Here is a 16,984-nt window from a genome sequence, read left to right on the forward strand (position 1 = left end):
AAAAGTCAATAGGACCAAAATATTATATATGTTTGAATATTTTTTTCACAATTACTTTAAGGAGAAAAAATAAAAAATGAAATAAATTTATTTGTAAGTTAAAATTAATCTTTGTATAAATTAATTTATAAAAGTTATTTCATATAATTTCACCAAAAAAATTACAAATTAATTTATCCATAAACTAATTTTAACTTATTGAGAAATTAGTTTTAGTTTTTTTTTTCTTTCAATTTTTTCTTTCTATAAACACTTTTGAATAAGTTTATACAAACAGAATCTAATACATTAACCTTATTACACGTTTTTGAAAGTAAGACTTCCCAAGCTTTTAATATTTTTATAATAATTGAAATATCTTAATAATTTAACTTGCAAACTAATAATTATTAAAATATTAATTGTCAAAAAAATATTATTGATTATCTAAAAAAATAATTTGTTTAAAAAATTATTAAGTAAGCACCTATTTTGATTCCAAGATTTAATTAAAAAACGTCATATTGGTCTCCAAATATAATAAACTATAAAATTAGTCATTGAAATATTAAATAAATTCTTAAAATTTAATTATTTATTGTCATTTTAGTCTTTAAATATATGTCAATATTGTCACTTTAGTTAGACATTTTTTCTTATTAATTTTGGACTAATGTGATTGTTAATGTGCACTTTCAAAACTAACTTTATAATTTTTTAAATTTAAGGATTAATACGTTAGTGCCTTCTAAATTCAGTGATCAAAGTGAATATTTACTCTTTATATAATAACTACCTTAAGCAAGCATTTTGTACAGCGATTCTTTTTATTTTCTTATGAATCTAAAGTTAGTTTCTGATATAATAGTGTAAAAATATATTTTTTGCTTTCTAAGAATATATTAAGGTTAAAATATATATATTTTTTTGTCATAAATTCACTTACTTTACTTTTTATTCCCTATAGTTTAAACTAAATCTTTTTAGTTCTAATATTTGTCTTTTTTATTTGTGCAATGTCTCTTTTGTATTGATATTGTAAAAGTCTTTAACTTTGTGTTTGTGACATGAAAATTAATTTGTGATTAAAATAACATTTTGATCTATGTAGTTTCATTTAATTTACCTTTTAGTTCCTGTAATTTAAAATATAATTTTTTAGTATCTATACTTACTATTTCTAATCTTTTTAAGTTCCTACTACTAATTTTGTGTTAGTGATATGGGTTTATTAAGTTCATATGGTGATAATTTGTTTGGTTTGATGAGCAGTGATATATTACTTAATGGATCGGAAGGAGAAAAATAAAGAGCCTTTGATCTACATAAGGCTTCTTTCTATCTTCGACAACGTGTTCATAAGCAAGCGAGAAAAACCTCATTTTAGTATTTCCTTCATTGCAACGGAGTGCAATGATGTTGGGATTCTTGTGTGAGGAAGGATATGTTGTTGTAGTAGTCTTGTGATGTGTGCATTGTTGCTATTTTTTCATGGAGTGCGTTGTTGCTTGGTGAACTTCTAAGGAAAAGCACATTGATGAAAGTAGGTGATTTTAATCTATTTTTTCATCTCATTATTCCCGCTTAATTCACAATACGAAAACTAACCTCCATAAAACACATTATAAAATACATCAACAATGAAAGTGTGAGGATACATTATGAGTTTTGTACGAAATTAACTTGGTCAATAAACAAAACATTTTCTCCTATTATGAATTTAGAGGGAATAACGAGATAAATAAATGTATTAAAACCACCCACATTCACCAATGTGCTTGACCTCAAAAGTTCATCTAATAACAAAATGGTCTGTCATAAAAGTCCACCAAACTCTCTTGAACAAGACACCCAACACCATCACCACCACTTTCCACTAAAAATAACAACAACACTACACTCCACCAAAAACAACATCACTCATACCATGAGATTATGACAACAACACACCCCTTTTTGCAGGAAAACCCCCAATACCATTACTCTATACCGTAATAAAAGAAAGACCATAATGAGGTTCTCTTTCGATTGCTTCACGAGCACATCAAAGAAGTAAGAAAAAAACCTTATATTGATTAAAGGCTCTTCATTTTTTTTCCTACCAAACCATTAAATAACATATCACCATCCACCAAACCAAACAAAGCACCATCATGCAAATTTAATAAGTCAACATCATACACAAAAATAATGTTACACACAAATTAAGAGTAGGAACTTAAAGAGATAAAAAAAGTAAGCACAAAGATTAAATATGTCTATTTTAAATTATAAGGACTAAAAGGTAATAGAGACTAAGTATAAAAATTAAATATTTATTTTAAAGTAAGTGAAACTAGCTACAAGGATCATACTACAAAATATTTTTCATGTTGCATACATGAATTATCACGTTAACACTAAAGAGATAGCACTGTATACAAATTAACAATAAAAACTTAAAGAGATTAAAAAAGGGTAAATATATGGACTAAAAAAATCTATTTTAAAGTATAAGGACTAACAAGTAAAATAAATGAAACTATAGGAGTAAAAATATATTTTAGCCTATTTGAAAAATAATTAATGAATGATTGGCATTTAAGATAAATAATTTGATTCTAAATTAATAAAAAAAAGCTATTTGTAAAAATAATAAATAGTAAATATGAATTAAGATGAAATTAAAATTGAAGATATTCATCTAAAAAAAAGTGAAATAAGATTAATTAAAACAAAATTAAAGTTTATGATATTTGTTTATAAATAAGATAAATTATAAAGATTAATTAAGATAAAATTAAAACTTAGGATGTCTATTTGTAATAATTAATTTAAAAGTATATTGTATAAGTAATTTAAAAGTATTGCATAAAATTAATTAAGATAGACATCCTAAGTAATTTAAAATTAAATCCTAAATCCTAAATTCTAACCCTAATTCCTAAATCTTAAATTAGTGCTAGTAAATCCTAAATCTTAAACACTCACTTTTCTAAATTAGAATATATTAAAAACCATAAAATAAAAAAATAATTGAATAAAGTATAAAATTCACCAAATTTTATGCTTTTTAATAAATTTTAACTTTCAATTAATTATAATAAATATATTTAAAAGAATGTATTAGAGATTATGTTGTTGGTATTTCTCATCTATAAAAAAAAAAGTTAAATTTAGGATAAGGGAATACTATTCTCTATATTTAAAAAAAAAAAATAATAAGAACTTTTCGTTTAATTGAGGTAGTGCTGAAAAAGAGAAATAAAAGAAAACAAACGATGCCTTGTATGAAGGTGCCCATTGATCGTTGTAATGTGGTACTGAAATAGCGAATCCAACCAAGTTGCAAGTGCTGCATGTCCCTTTCCTGCCCGCTTTTCGATTCGCATGACCCACATATTAAAAAAAAAAAAATACAATGTTATAAGTGTTTTAAATATTTTTAATAAAGTATTTTTAATATTATTCCTTATTTATATTTGAAAATTCAATTATATAGTTTGCTTGAAAGAAGTCCTTACAATAAATTGGTTCTTCAAATTCATGCTCTTCCTAAAAAGTAGTTCTCAAAGTCACTTTCACAGTTGTTGTAATTAATTTATCCCTAAAGGGACGATAATTTCATTTTTTCAATAGTTAGGGAAAACATAATATTCCCGAACTAAAGAGATAGTTTGTTGGAAGTAGTATTTATTTTGTGAATTAAGAATATAAAACTTTAATTTGAATTAAAATTAAAAAATAATACTAAAAACAGCTTTGTCCTTACAAAAAAAAAACGAAAAAAGAGAAGTGAAATCACTACCAAGTACCAACCTCAACACCAACACCCACTCTCAGTCTCACTCACCCACCCTCCACCACCAACCCATATACACCACCTTTTGAATCCAACCATCATCACAACGCAACGCAACGCATCGCATCGCAATGGCCATGGCTCTTCGCAGACTTTCCTCCAAGCCCTTCGCCAACGCCACTTCCATTTATCGCACGGTGTGTATATATATATCTTCCATTTCCTCTTTCATTCTCTTTTTCCCGTTTCGCACGGACTAACATTCTACTTCGTTCCAGTCCTCTTCGCTCTCCGCTCACCAAAACGACAAATCTCGCGTCGACGTAAGCCAATTCAGATTCACGACGCGACTCGTGCGTTTCCTTCGCATCTATTAATATTCTTTGACTGAAATTTTCTTTCTATAATTTGCAGTGGATTAAGCAGCTCAACGATCCTCTCGAGGTCGTCGATCCCGAGATCGCGGACATAATCGAACTCGAAAAAGCGCGTCAATGGAAGGTTGATCCGTGTTTCGTTCTATTTGCGTTGCTTTGGATCAATAATTAACGTTTCCGATTCTCTTTAGTAGTTGTTGTTTGTGTTTATGGAGGTTTGTTTGTATGGAATGTGTAGGGGCTCGAACTTATACCTTCGGAAAACTTCACGTCGCTGTCGGTGATGCAAGCCGTTGGATCGGTGATGACGAATAAGTATAGTGAAGGATATCCTGGTGCGAGATACTATGGAGGAAATGAGTATGTGGATCTGATTTTGAACATTTTGTTTTCGAATTTGGAATTTTATTTTATTGTAGATTGTAGATTGTAGATTATAGATTGGTGTGTGTTGATTTTGGATGTGCGTCTATAATTCGGGCTTCAGGTACATTGACATGGCTGAGACCTTGTGTCAGAAGCGTGCACTCGAAGCTTTTCGGTTGGATCCTGCAAAATGGGGAGGTACGCAAGCGCGCTAAGCCATTCGTGATGCGTTTTTATTTCAAATCAGTATTCGTGATGCAATTTGAGTTTCTTTTTTCTGATCTTGAGTGGTTTATGCATATCAAGGTGTCGTGGCTAAGAAATTTATAACATTATGATTTTTGTTGTTGCTTAGTTGTTACTTTCTTTTTTAAGGATTAAATATATTTTTAGTCCTTGAACTTTTTTCAATTTTCACTTTAGTTCTTGAACATATTTTTATTAGTTTTAGTACTTAAAATTTTCTTCCATGAACGGAAATTCTTGATGTCAAGACCAAAAATGTTAATAAGAAAAAAAGTTTATAGGGATTAAAGGTGAAAATCTATAAAAGTTCAAAGACTAAAATTAGTAAAAATAAATTGTTCAGGGACTAAAAATGAAAATTGACAAAAACTCAAAAACTGAAAACACATTTAATCTTTCTTTTTTTCTAATGACTCGGAGCTTTATATATTGTATACAATCATGACTTATGTTTACTTCTTTGTGATAGAAATTCATTTATATAACTGGAGAATCTATAGAATTCTCCTGCTTTTGAATTTTTTATGCATACATTTTAGCATGTTCGTTGCCTTGTTGGATAAGTAGAATGTTATTTTTTTGGCGAGCTTGTGCTATTCTTTATTTGGATCATTCATTTATCTTTCTATTGTTTTCCTTCACAACTTTGGGGAACAAAATTTTGATAATGTGCTTTCTTGGCGGGTCTTATGTTCTCTGCTTTTGACAGTCAATGTGCAGTCATTATCTGGATCCCCTTCTAACTTCCAAGTTTACACTGCTTTATTGAAACCTCACGAGAGAATTATGGCTCTTGATCTTCCCCATGGTGGGCATCTATCACACGGTTATCAGGTTAAGTTCTGCTTCTGATCAGTTTTGGTCATCGTAGCAATAGCTCAAATAAGTATTTTCCTTTCCCTTTTGGGCAAATAGGTACTAATGTGATCAATACATGCCTTCATTTTTGTTTCATTTTGTAAATAAGAGAAGTATTTATTAAAAAGAGAAATAAAATAATTCAAAAGAGAAACTCAATCCCCTTGCATGTCACAGCAAGGAACACCCTTAAGAAACCCGTGAGTGTAAACCCACAAGGAAGCTAAGAAAACAAGCTTTTCACATAATAAGATGAGGGAGGAAGAAATTTATAGATACGAATTTTGAAATCATATTCTAGCAAATAAACTGTGATTGAAATCAATTCTCACTAAACTTGGTAGTTAAAGTAATATAAATATTGCAAGAACGAAAAAGATTTTAATTGGGCCTGAACAATTATAAAAATATCTGCCCCTTATATATGAAATAAAAAGAACAGTGTTATCTGAAAGTTAAAATAAGGAACTTCCTCACTCCTCAATATCATAATATGACCCCAATCTAACTTCTCATAATCTTCCATTTGTAATTCTCCCTTACGACCCCTTTTAATTGTAGCAATGTGTGCCATATTCTTTCTACTCAAGTTTTTGATTATTTGTTTGTGTCAATGTGTCATGCAGACTGACACCAAGAAGATATCAGCTGTATCTATATTCTTTGAAACAATGCCATACAGATTGAATGAGAGCACTGGTTATATCGATTATGACCAGGTAGGCAGGTATCATTGTATTTCTGTTTTGGGAATGTTTCCTTTTTGTCAAAGAGAATCTTGTAAGCAGTCAGACTGTTTCATTTCAGTTGCTGTCACTGTTATCTTTTTGGCCTGAGTTGAGTTTTTATTTTTCATTTGATGTTTAACTACAAAATGTGTTGGTAGAGATTATGGTTTTAAAATCATTATTGTTTAAAATATTGCAGTGATTATGAATTCTAGGGATATATTCTAGGGATACAGAATGTGTTGGTAGAGATTATGGTTTTAAAATCATTATTGTTTAAAATAACAACTTAGGTGTATGGTAGGGGAAGAGTATGTAGTAGGAGAGGATTGTGGCCTGGTGGACATGTATGAAAGGTTTGTGATCAGCATGTTGTGGGTTTGTTTTGTAACCACCTGCTTATTTTCCAGGCGGGGACAGAGGGCAGAATTGGTCAGTGGGAAAGGATTAGGAACAGAGAGGAGAGAAGACACTTGTTCAAATCTTTGCCAAATTGAATCATTTCATAGCTAAGATCAAAATATTTTGCCTTCTTAGTAGCTGATTTCCATAGATTTCATTGTTCTGCTATCTGTTCTTGATTACTAAATCTAGTTTTCTTTGCAAATGAGGAACAAAAGACATTTTCTGAATGTGGTGAGGGTTTGATTCACGCTTATAATGTCCCTCTTTCATGCATACTTGTGACTTGTCTATAATGGCTTGACTTATTTAATATTTGCAGTTGGAGAAAAGTGCAGCACTTTTTAGGCCAAAATTAATAGTTGCTGGTGCTAGTGCTTATGCTCGCCTTTATGATTATGCACGTGTTCGTAAGGTAAATTACATCTGATGCAGAAACTTAGGTATTTGATGTGTAGAACAATTTAATGAGGATCAAATTGAATCTTTTATGCTTGAATTTTTGTAGGTCTGTGATAAGCAAAAGGCAGTTCTATTGGCTGATATGGCACATATTAGTGGATTGGTAGCGGCGGGTGTTATTCCTTCTCCTTTTGATTATGCAGATGTTGTAACAACAACAACACATAAGTCACTTCGTGGACCACGTGGGGCTATGATTTTCTTCAGGAAGGGTGTGAAAGAGATAAACAAGCAAGGGAAGGAAGTGAGTTTTAGAATATAAATTTAATGTTTTAAGGGAAAAAAGGAATTAAAAATAGGGTGAAATACATTTTAACCCACAGAAGTATAGCCCTTTCACAACTTACTCCCCTGAAGTTTCTTTTTTATTACGCAACCCTTGTGTGATTTCGTTTCAAGTCAAAACATGATTAACCTCCCAACACTTGAAACAATCTCCAAGTGGGTTGAGCGATGAAGAAAACATACACTTGGGGAGGGGGGTGGGGCAGTGTTGAGTGATAAATAATCCAACTTCAGTGGGTTTAAGTAATAAAATTAAATATAAAAAAATTGTATTGGTAAGGTCACTTGGTGTGCATATGCCTCAAGTTCCTTTGATTCAAAAAGTAAACACTTTCACTTAAAATCAACCATCAAGTGTGTTAGCTGATAAAATGAAATTTTTTCTCTCTTGTATGGGGAGGTGGAGTTGAGAAAGGGACTATACTTCAAGGATGTAAAGTATATTTTTTCCTAAAAATATAAGTTCCCATTTGTAGTAATTGTAGACTCTGTTCATAAATGTTTATCGATACGTTTGTTTAATACTTTCTTAAAACAATTATATTCAATTTGTTAAGATCCCACATCAGCTGAGTATATGGGCAACATATATGACTTGAGCAATCCTCTCACATTAATCTAACTTTGAGTTATGCCTTGTCTGTTATCAATTCTAGCGTTTTATCCAAAGCCTATGTCAAACCTTATGTTGGGTTGTCTATAGATTTCTAATCCTGTAAGTTTTATGCTCTTGATGTCAAGGCTTGGGTGTGAGAATGTGCGTTAAGATCCACATTGGTTGGGTATGTGGGCAAAGTAGCCCATTGAGTAATACTCTCCACTTTAGCTTGTTTTGAGGGTTGAGTTAGGCTCATTTTGTTAACATTTATAACCATTTCAAGATTGGGTTGCTGAACTCATCTTGCAGGTGTTGTATGACTATGAAGACAAAATAAATCAGGCTGTTTTCCCTGGACTTCAAGGTGGTCCACACAATCATACTATTTCAGGCTTAGCAGTTGCACTGAAGCAGGTTCTTTAATTGACTGGCCTAAAAAATTGTAGTTATTAGTTTTCCAAGGAAACATATTTTTTTTCTTCTATAAAAGCATAATAATCATTCTTGAACATCTTTTGGCTGATGTAAGTTGAGTTCTTTCTTCATTTCTGTAAATGTAGGCTATGACACCAGAATTCAAGAATTACCAAAAGCAAGTACTTGACAACTCCTCGGCATTTGCACAGGTAAAATCAATGCCATTTGTATGATGCACACCAGTGCTGTTTGAACCGATCAAGCACTAGTTATTAGTTGTATCTTCTACTTATTGTTTAGCCTAGACAAATTTTACTGTTATAGCTAACTCTGTTGTGTTATTTGAACTTCAGAGTTTGTTAGAGAAAGGCTATGATCTTGTATCTGGTGGAACAGAGAACCATTTAGTGTTAGTGAACTTAAGAAACAAGGTAAATGGTGTGAACCTTTCTTCTGAAAATTTCTTGGTCATATTTTTGTCTAAAAAAGAAACGCAGATAGTGCCAAATTGTTTTTACTTGTCAAATAGACCTGTTCAGAACAGCCTTTCTATGATTGGTTTAAGTCATACATTGGGAACTTATTTCGATTCAAGAATGAAAAATCAGCTATTAGTATGGATAAATTGGATTCAAAAGATATTTATTTGGTGTAAAGCCTCCTTCATTAAGCTTTTAGTATGGAACGTGTAATGCTGTGACTTATAGACATACTGGTATTTTTATTTATTTATTTTAAAATAATTATGTAAAGGAACTTTGCTTAGAGCTCACTGGAAGATTTTCTCTTTAACAGAAAATAGAAACCCAATTGACTTTCATACACTTATTATGATAGTGATGCTATCTTAGAATCTTGTTCCTAACTAAGTTGTTAGAAATTGGCATCTAACATACATCATTATAGTTATTCTACCAACCCAAACTGCTTGAAACATCTCAAGCCTAATAAAAGCCTTTCATTAGACCTATTCCGTGCAAGCAAATCAACAGCTTGACCAATGTTTGTGAAGTGACGGAGTTATTTTATGGAATATTTCGTGTTTAGACTTGGTACTTATGGTATATATTTGGTAACCCAAGATTGTAAAAGATGTTAATATTTAGAATTGGTTTGATTTGAATGTGTAATATTTATATTTTAAAGCATCAAGGGGAAAGCAGTTTCCAATGCTGTGCTGTTTGACAGGGCATTGATGGCTCTAGGGTTGAGAAGGTATTAGAAGCAGTTCACATAGCTGCCAATAAAAATACCGTTCCAGGGGATGTGTCTGCTATGGTTCCTGGAGGCATTCGGATGGGTATAGTCTGTCACTTACCTTTTTTCTTGCTTACTAGTGGATCTATAATTACATGTTAATGAAGATTATGCTGTGATTCAGGAACCCCTGCTCTCACATCCAGAGGATTTGTTGAGGAAGATTTTAAAAAAGTAGCCGAGTACTTTGATGCAGCTGTTAAGTTAGCCTTGCAGATTAAGGAAAATACCAATGGTTGAGCCTAGCTTACCTTCGTACATCTTAGTTCTTTGTTATATTTACAGTTCAAATGCCTAACAAGTGTCTTAACGTCTGGTAAATCCCTGTTGTTGGTTAAATCAACTTCAGGTACAAAGTTGAAGGATTTTGTGGCAGCTATGCAATCAGATGAACAAATTCAATCCAAGATTGCTAATCTCCGTCATGAAGTAGAGGATTATGCTAAGCAGTTCCCCACAATTGGTTTTGAAATAGAAACAATGAAGTATGGCAAGTGAAGACGGCATATGGTTACTACTTCTGGAGTGTTATTTGGAAGCTTTTCGAATTAATAACGCTGAATTAGATGTGTTGCTCGATGGATTGTCTCGGAGTCCTGGATGAAAATGTGAATTATATTATTATTACTACTAATGGTTTAAATGAAAGAGAAAAGGGAGAAAATTCCTTTCAGCTTGAGAAAAAATATATAGATTTATTTCATGTTGAAAATTCCTTTAGATGTAGCAAAAAGGAGTTCGAGCACTAGTAAATTTTGCTATTTGGTAAATTACCTTAATTCCTCTTCTATTTACAAATCTCGTTCTCTCCTCGTCTATCTAATTTACAGAAATTCCCCAATCCCCATGAATTTTTAAAAAGTAAAATAAGATATTTATCCACTTTAGGAGTTTATTGTAATTTTTATTTTTCTTCTCAAACAAATAATAGAAATTTAATATTTTCATCCTTTGTCACTCATCTCTATTTCATTTTTTTTCCCTTCTATTTATACTCAAACAAATAATAGTATGTTACATTCTGGCAGAAAAACATTAGAGCTAGGGTCAATGTTAAAGCTTCAATTGAGTGTAAAACACCAAAAAGTATTATCATTTTCTTGAAATCTTAACTTACATTTTAGGATAAAGATACGTCACGCATGTGATTTACCTGTACATGTTGTGGTTAATTATATATATAAATATGTTTAATTTTATTTACAGGTGATTAAAAGTAAATAAGTTTAATTGTATATGATTGTCAATATATGGTTAATTATATAATTCACGACGTTTCTAAAAATTTAAATTTAAATATTGTTAGTTCTGCATCGTAAATAGTTAATCATACTATGAGGTTATCATTTGTGATTAAAATTTGTAAATATTATAAATTTTACCTCACAAGTGACTAACTATATATGATTAAATTTATTTTATAATTGGTTAAAAAAAAAAATGACAATGTACCAATTATCAATGTGATTAATAACAATTATATTAAAATTTGTCAAAAAAACAATAATTTTAAAATCAAATTAATCATTAAATTAGTGTAGACACTAATTTAAGATTTAATAGTTTAATTTTAATTAAATTAATATTAATAAAATAATAAAAATAAATAAATTAAACATAAAATAATATGAACGAAACGTAATATCATAACTTTATAATACTAAAAATTAAAATATAATTTTATGAGTTCTTAATATTGAAAGTATATGCCAAAGTTTAAATAAAATATAATTATAATACTCAAGGCTAAGTTTTAAAGATATATTAATACTTATTAATAATAATAAATTTAAAATAGTAACAAAAAGACAAATGTTTTGAGTTGATTTTATATTTTAAGGAAAAAAGGTAAAATAATGTTGTAATAAAAAAAAATATTTTACTGATCCGCTATGAACCATCTTTTAACTAGTTTTTGATTGATTTTTTTCAGTTCTTTGCCTGATTTTTTACTAGGCCGATTTTATGATTTCTATAAACTTAAAACTGGTCAGGGAACTAATTCATTGATTTTTCAGTTCCGGTTTAGTTTAATTTTTAAAACACGTGTAAATATAATTAACTTTTCTCATAAGTGAATTATAATGTAATGTTATGCAGCTATTTTGAAATTTTAATAAAAGTTGACTAGTTAAAAAATAAATTAATGATATATACATTGATCAATAGAAGTTGCATTCTATAAATATAATTAGTCTATAATTTTTAGTTTTATAACATTCATGAATCATGTTTATAAAAAAATAGAAAAACATATATTGAACGGATGATTTTTATTATTATGATAATTATTATTCAATATTATCCTAATGACAACAAAATGACAATAACAAATTATTAACAATGTTTATGCTAAGTTTTGGTCCTTGTGTTATCTAGAAATTTTTATTCATGTTTATTTATTTTTTTCTTTAAATTAGTGTTTTAAAATTTCACTTCAAACAAATTTGACATAATAAAATCTAATAAAAAATTACTTTAACCAAATATTTAAACTTAAATACTGTCTAAATGATTCGATTTTAGATTCAATATATTAATTATTTATGTTTAATTTCTTAATTTTTTTCACCTCTATCTATTACCTTAAAAAAAAGGGTTAAATCATTCTTAATTAACCCTCAAATTTCATCGTCCTAATAAAATCCAATTCTTATAAAAGAGAATATATTAGCGAGGAAAGTTAATAAAAAAAATAAATTCAAAATAAATAATTATTGACTAGTGACGAAGAGTGAGATAAATAGATGACAACTCAAGATTGATCTTAATTATAAACATTAGTATAAAATAAATAATTTATGCCTCTATATATTTTTAAAAAATTCATGTCCTATTTCATATCTGTATTTTCACCGATTTCTCATAGTTGCTTCCTGTTCTTCAGAAAGAAAAATAAGAAATGGAAACAGTCAAAAGAATTGCAAATATGGTTTATAATAGGAAAGTAAGTAATTTAATAGAAATTAAAAAATAAAATCATCATTAAATATATAAGCATTAATGGCTGTATTGTCTACATATTGTTATAGATTATAATTGTTTTACTAATTAAAAAAATATCAATAAAAAAAAAAAAACTGACCAAAACACAAAGTCTAGTTTATTTTAACCTTATTTCCCACTTACGTTGTCATACTCAGCGAGTGGTTGACATAAGATATCCGTTCCCACAATTTTTATCCCATATTCAAGCAAAGCAACCCAATCAACGATGCAAGCAGAAGCAGTAGTAAACTCATGCCATAACTTCACCTTCTTTCCTTCACAGCCATAGGCCATGGCTTCGTTTCTTTCCACTGCTGTCATTGCAACTCTCAAACTCCACCCACACTTCAGAAAATACCCGCCAACCTCCTATCCCACAGACAAGGTACCCTCTTGTTCAGAACATCTTATTTCACTTCACTGAGCAACATGAATGCATTTTCAGTGCCAAAGTTTTTACCTTAACATCTGATTAGAAATTATCATTTGTATGAATTTTGGAATATTTATTATAAAATTGACCACATTTAAAGTCAAAATTTAGTATATGAGTAAGTACCAATACTCACTTTATAAGCTAGTAATTTTGTAAAGTTGTGTCAGGTGAGGTGTGATCTTGCTTTCTTAAGATTTACCATGCATATCTGATTGTGTTTATTTTAATTACATGTTCTGGTATTTTCTTTTTAAAATGCTAAAAGAAACAATTCTTAAATGAATGCAGTGCATTTCTTCTTTATTATAAGTAAATGAATAAATAAAGTAAGTTTACATATATTAAAAAAAATTAGTTATTTATATTAAATTTTACTAATCTTATAATACTCTTCTAAAATTATCCTTATTATAAATGTTAAAAAAAATAGTACAACTTAAGAGTATCCTTATTATAAATGTTAAAAAAAAGTAGTGCAACTTAAGAGTTATACATTAAAGGAGAGATATTTTAGAAAAAATATTATTAAATAAAGTAAAAACAGTTAAAATTTACTTATATTTAAGAATACAAAAATGTTTTTTTTTCTTATATTAGAGAACAGAGGAAGTAATAAAATTCGTGTTGAAATCTGTAATGAAATTCCATATCATTTCAAACCTGTTATTAGGAAAGTAAAATTCTGATAGAGTTAGTTACCACTTATTAGTTTGTTAGTTACTTGTAATCTCTTGGTACTCCATCCCTTCCCTTTTACTTATGAGTTTTTTTAGTAAAATTTATTTTTATTTATTTGTCATTTTCAAATTAATATATATATATATATATATATATATATATTAATTGTGTTATCATTTATATTTTTACATCTCACCTAACTTTTAATTAATTTATATATCACAACTAGTAAACATTTTTGATTAAGTAAAAATGAAGAAGGCATAATAAGAAGCATCAAAATCATTCTGTGGAAAATTGGAAAATTTATTAAGTATCTTAATCCATTTAAAACAATCTTAAAAGACTATTATCAAGGAACGTTGGTAGTATAAATAAGAGTACTATGTACATTTTCTATTTTTATGTCTTTTTCAATCAATATGCTCTTAATCTCTCCTGTGACTTTGATCTTCATCCCTTTGATCCTTGGATCTGTAACACCTTTGATATGTTGTTGTAAACATAAGCAGTGCTGACACAAAAGTTAGTCGCATAATATACGCAACTACTTAAACTGCAGTTTTTGTTTTCAGGGGCAAAGCATTTCTTTACAGAAAAACCACAGATTCACTTATTTGGATCCCAGCAGGTATCCTGATTTTCGGGAAGCGCTTACGTTGGCCAAAGAGGGGTCAAAGGAGGTGGAACAATCTTTCTACGCTCCCTTGTTGCAGCAATGCTTAGACAAGTGCTCCTATTCAGACACACAAATTGTTCATGGTCATGTCATGAAAACAGGTACCCATGAGGACTTTATTGTCATGTCATTTCTGGTCAACGTTTATGCCAAATGTGGAAACATGGAGGATGCTCGCAGGGTCTTTGACAACTTGCCTAGAAGAAACGTGGTGGTGTGGACCACGTTAATGGTGGGTTATGTGCAGAACTCGCAGCCAGAGCATGCCATTCATATGTTTCAAGAAATGTTGCATGCAGGAAGTTACCCTTCTGTTTACACTCTTGCTGTAGCTCTAAAAGCTTGCACTTCTTTGCAGTCTCTCAAGTTAGGAGATCAATTTCATGCTTACATAATCAAATACCTTGTTGATTCTGACCCCAGTGTTGGCAGTGCACTTTGTAAATTATACTTCAAATCTGGCAGGTTGGAGTATGCTCTGAAAGCATTTAGGAGAATCGGAGAAAAGAATGTTATTTCGTGGACTTCAGCTGTTTCTGCTTGTGGGGAAAATGGTGCACCTGTGAAGGGGTTGAGACTTTTTGTTGAGATGATTTATGAGGAAATGAAGCCTAATGAGTTAACTTTAACTAGTGTATTGAGCCAGTGTTGTGAAATTCGGTCTTTGGAATTTGGGACTCAGGTTCATTCCTTGTGCATTAAATTCGGCTATGAATCAAACTTACTTGTTAGGAATTCTTTGTTGTATTTGTACCTCAAATGTGGGTTTATTGGTGAGGCTCAAAGGTTGTTTAATGGAATGGATGATGTCAGTTTGATTACGTGGAATGTGATGATTGCTGGACATGCGCAGATGATGGAACTTGTAAAGGATAATCTTTCTGCATGCCAAAGTGGAAGTGAAGCACTGAAACTTTTCTCCAAGTTGAATCGGTCAGACATGAAACCTGATCTGTTTACCTTCTCTAGTGTCTTAAGTGTTTGTAGTAGAATGGTGGCTCTAGAGCAGGGGGAACAGATTCATGCTCAGACTCTCAAAAGCGGATTCTTGTCTGATATGATTGCAGGTTCTTCACTGATTAATATGTACATTAAGTGTGGAAGCATTGAGAGGGCTAGCAAAGCATTTCTAGAGATGTCTACCAGAACTATGATTTTATGGACTTCTATGATCACAGGTTTTTCACAGCATGGTATGTCACAACAAGCATTGCATCTTTTTGAGGATATGACACTAGCAGGGGTTAGACCAAACGAGATCACTTTTGTGGGTGTTTTAGCAGCATGTAGCCATGCTGGGATGGTAAGTAAAGCACTTAACTACTTTGAGATTATGCAAAAGAGATATAAAATTAAGCCTGTTATGGACCATTATGCTTGCATAGTTGATATGTTTGTGAGGTTAGGCCGTTTGGAGGAAGCTCTCAGTTTCATTAGCAAAATGAATTATAAACCTAGCGAGTATATTTGGTCAAACTTGATTGCTGGTTGTAGAAGCCATGGGAATCTGGAAATGGGGTTTTATGCTGCCGAACAGTTACTAAAGCTCAAACCAAAAGATACAGAAACATATTTATTGTTGTTAAATATGTACCACTCAGCTGGGCGTTTTGAGGATGTTTCAAGGGTGAGGAAGATGATGGAAGAGAAGAAAGTTGGAAAATTAAAGGATTGGAGCTGGATTAGCATTAAAGACAAAGTGTATTCATTTAAAACCAATGACAAAACACACCCACAGAGCTCACTAATAAGTAAATCATTGGAGGATTTGCTTGCCAAAGCAAAAAATCTTGGATATGAGGTGCTAGAAAGTGTTGAAATAAGTGATGAAGAGAAGGAGGAAAAGACATCTTCCTCTACCATTTATCACAGTGAGATGCTGGCCATTACATTTGCGTTGGAGAACTTGCCAAAATTTTCTCCAATAAGAGTTGTCAAGAACACCTTAATATGCAAGGGTAGCCATGATTTTATTAAGTACGTTACAACACTGACCAGTAGGGAAATCATCCTTAAAGATAGTAAGCGGCTTCACAAATTTGTCGATGGAGAATGCTCATGTGGAAATTTTGATGGATTTCTCTAATATCCTCTAAGCAGCAGCTAAAGTTTACGTGTTAGCAATCAAAATCTGATACAACTTTTTACACATCTCCACTTATTTTACTGTTACACGTTACACTACATTGATAAGTTTCAGATGGTGATTATAGCTTCCCAAAGGTGTAGAGCCTGTATTACTAGATCATACATGAAACCGTGTTAACATGTAATAAACAATGTACAAATAGCTTGTGCGTCTAAGATGGTCTAACGATCTTAGCCTCGCAGAACATGTGAAACATTATTTGAATGAAAATTTTGTATTGTCATATGTTTGAAGTAATCCCACAAATCATCAGGAAACCATCTAATGCTGTGTTGGTGCTCTACTATATCATTACCAC

The 16,984-nt window shown here is 30.7% G+C and overlaps 2 protein-coding genes across 3 annotated transcripts; both read left to right on the forward strand.

Annotated features, from left to right (window-relative positions):
- Nucleotides 1-3,750: 3,750 nt before the first annotated feature.
- On the forward strand, nt 3,751-10,546 carry LOC109819146 (serine hydroxymethyltransferase, mitochondrial). Its single transcript, XM_020384764.3, has 15 exons — nt 3,751-3,957; nt 4,039-4,083; nt 4,175-4,261; nt 4,376-4,497; nt 4,625-4,701; nt 5,459-5,583; nt 6,234-6,326; nt 7,060-7,152; nt 7,246-7,443; nt 8,392-8,496; nt 8,643-8,708; nt 8,853-8,930; nt 9,688-9,799; nt 9,881-9,991; nt 10,106-10,546. The coding sequence occupies exons 1-15, from the start codon at nt 3,892-3,894 to the stop codon at nt 10,252-10,254; spliced, it is 1,527 nt and encodes a 508-aa protein (XP_020240353.1). The 5' UTR covers nt 3,751-3,891; the 3' UTR covers nt 10,255-10,546.
- Nucleotides 10,547-12,887: 2,341 nt separating this feature from the next.
- Nucleotides 12,888-16,911, forward strand: LOC109819144 (putative pentatricopeptide repeat-containing protein At5g52630). Of its 2 annotated transcripts, XM_020384761.3 has the most exons (3): nt 12,888-13,129; nt 14,434-14,903; nt 15,003-16,911. In XM_020384761.3, the coding sequence occupies exons 1-3, from the start codon at nt 13,037-13,039 to the stop codon at nt 16,621-16,623; spliced, it is 2,184 nt and encodes a 727-aa protein (XP_020240350.1). In that variant the 5' UTR covers nt 12,888-13,036; the 3' UTR covers nt 16,624-16,911. The 2 variants fall into 2 exon arrangements, with proteins under 2 accessions (XP_020240350.1, XP_020240349.1); XM_020384760.3 differs by having other exon boundaries at nt 12,889-13,129; nt 14,434-16,911.
- Nucleotides 16,912-16,984: the final 73 nt, after the last annotated feature.

The sequence above is a fragment of the Cajanus cajan genome, chromosome 9, assembly GCF_000230855.2.
Source record: "Cajanus cajan strain Asha chromosome 9, NIPB_CcT2T_4, whole genome shotgun sequence".
In the NCBI taxonomy this organism is placed as follows: Eukaryota; Viridiplantae; Streptophyta; class Magnoliopsida; order Fabales; family Fabaceae; genus Cajanus; species Cajanus cajan.

Excerpts from the sequence above, each read along its gene's own strand:
- LOC109819146 (XM_020384764.3), top strand. The coding sequence starts at position 3,892 with ATGGCCATGGCTCTTCGCAGACTTTCCTCCAAGCCCTTCGCCAACGCC. Across the intron at positions 4,084-4,174 it reads ACGACAAATCTCGCGTCGAC|TGGATTAAGCAGCTCAACGA; the intron begins GTAAGCCAATTC and ends TATAATTTGCAG. Across the intron at positions 4,262-4,375 it reads AAAAAGCGCGTCAATGGAAG|GGGCTCGAACTTATACCTTC; the intron begins GTTGATCCGTGT and ends TGGAATGTGTAG.
- LOC109819144 (XM_020384760.3), top strand. The coding sequence starts at position 13,037 with ATGGCTTCGTTTCTTTCCACTGCTGTCATTGCAACTCTCAAACTCCAC. Across the intron at positions 13,130-14,433 it reads CCTCCTATCCCACAGACAAG|GGGCAAAGCATTTCTTTACA; the intron begins GTACCCTCTTGT and ends TTTTGTTTTCAG.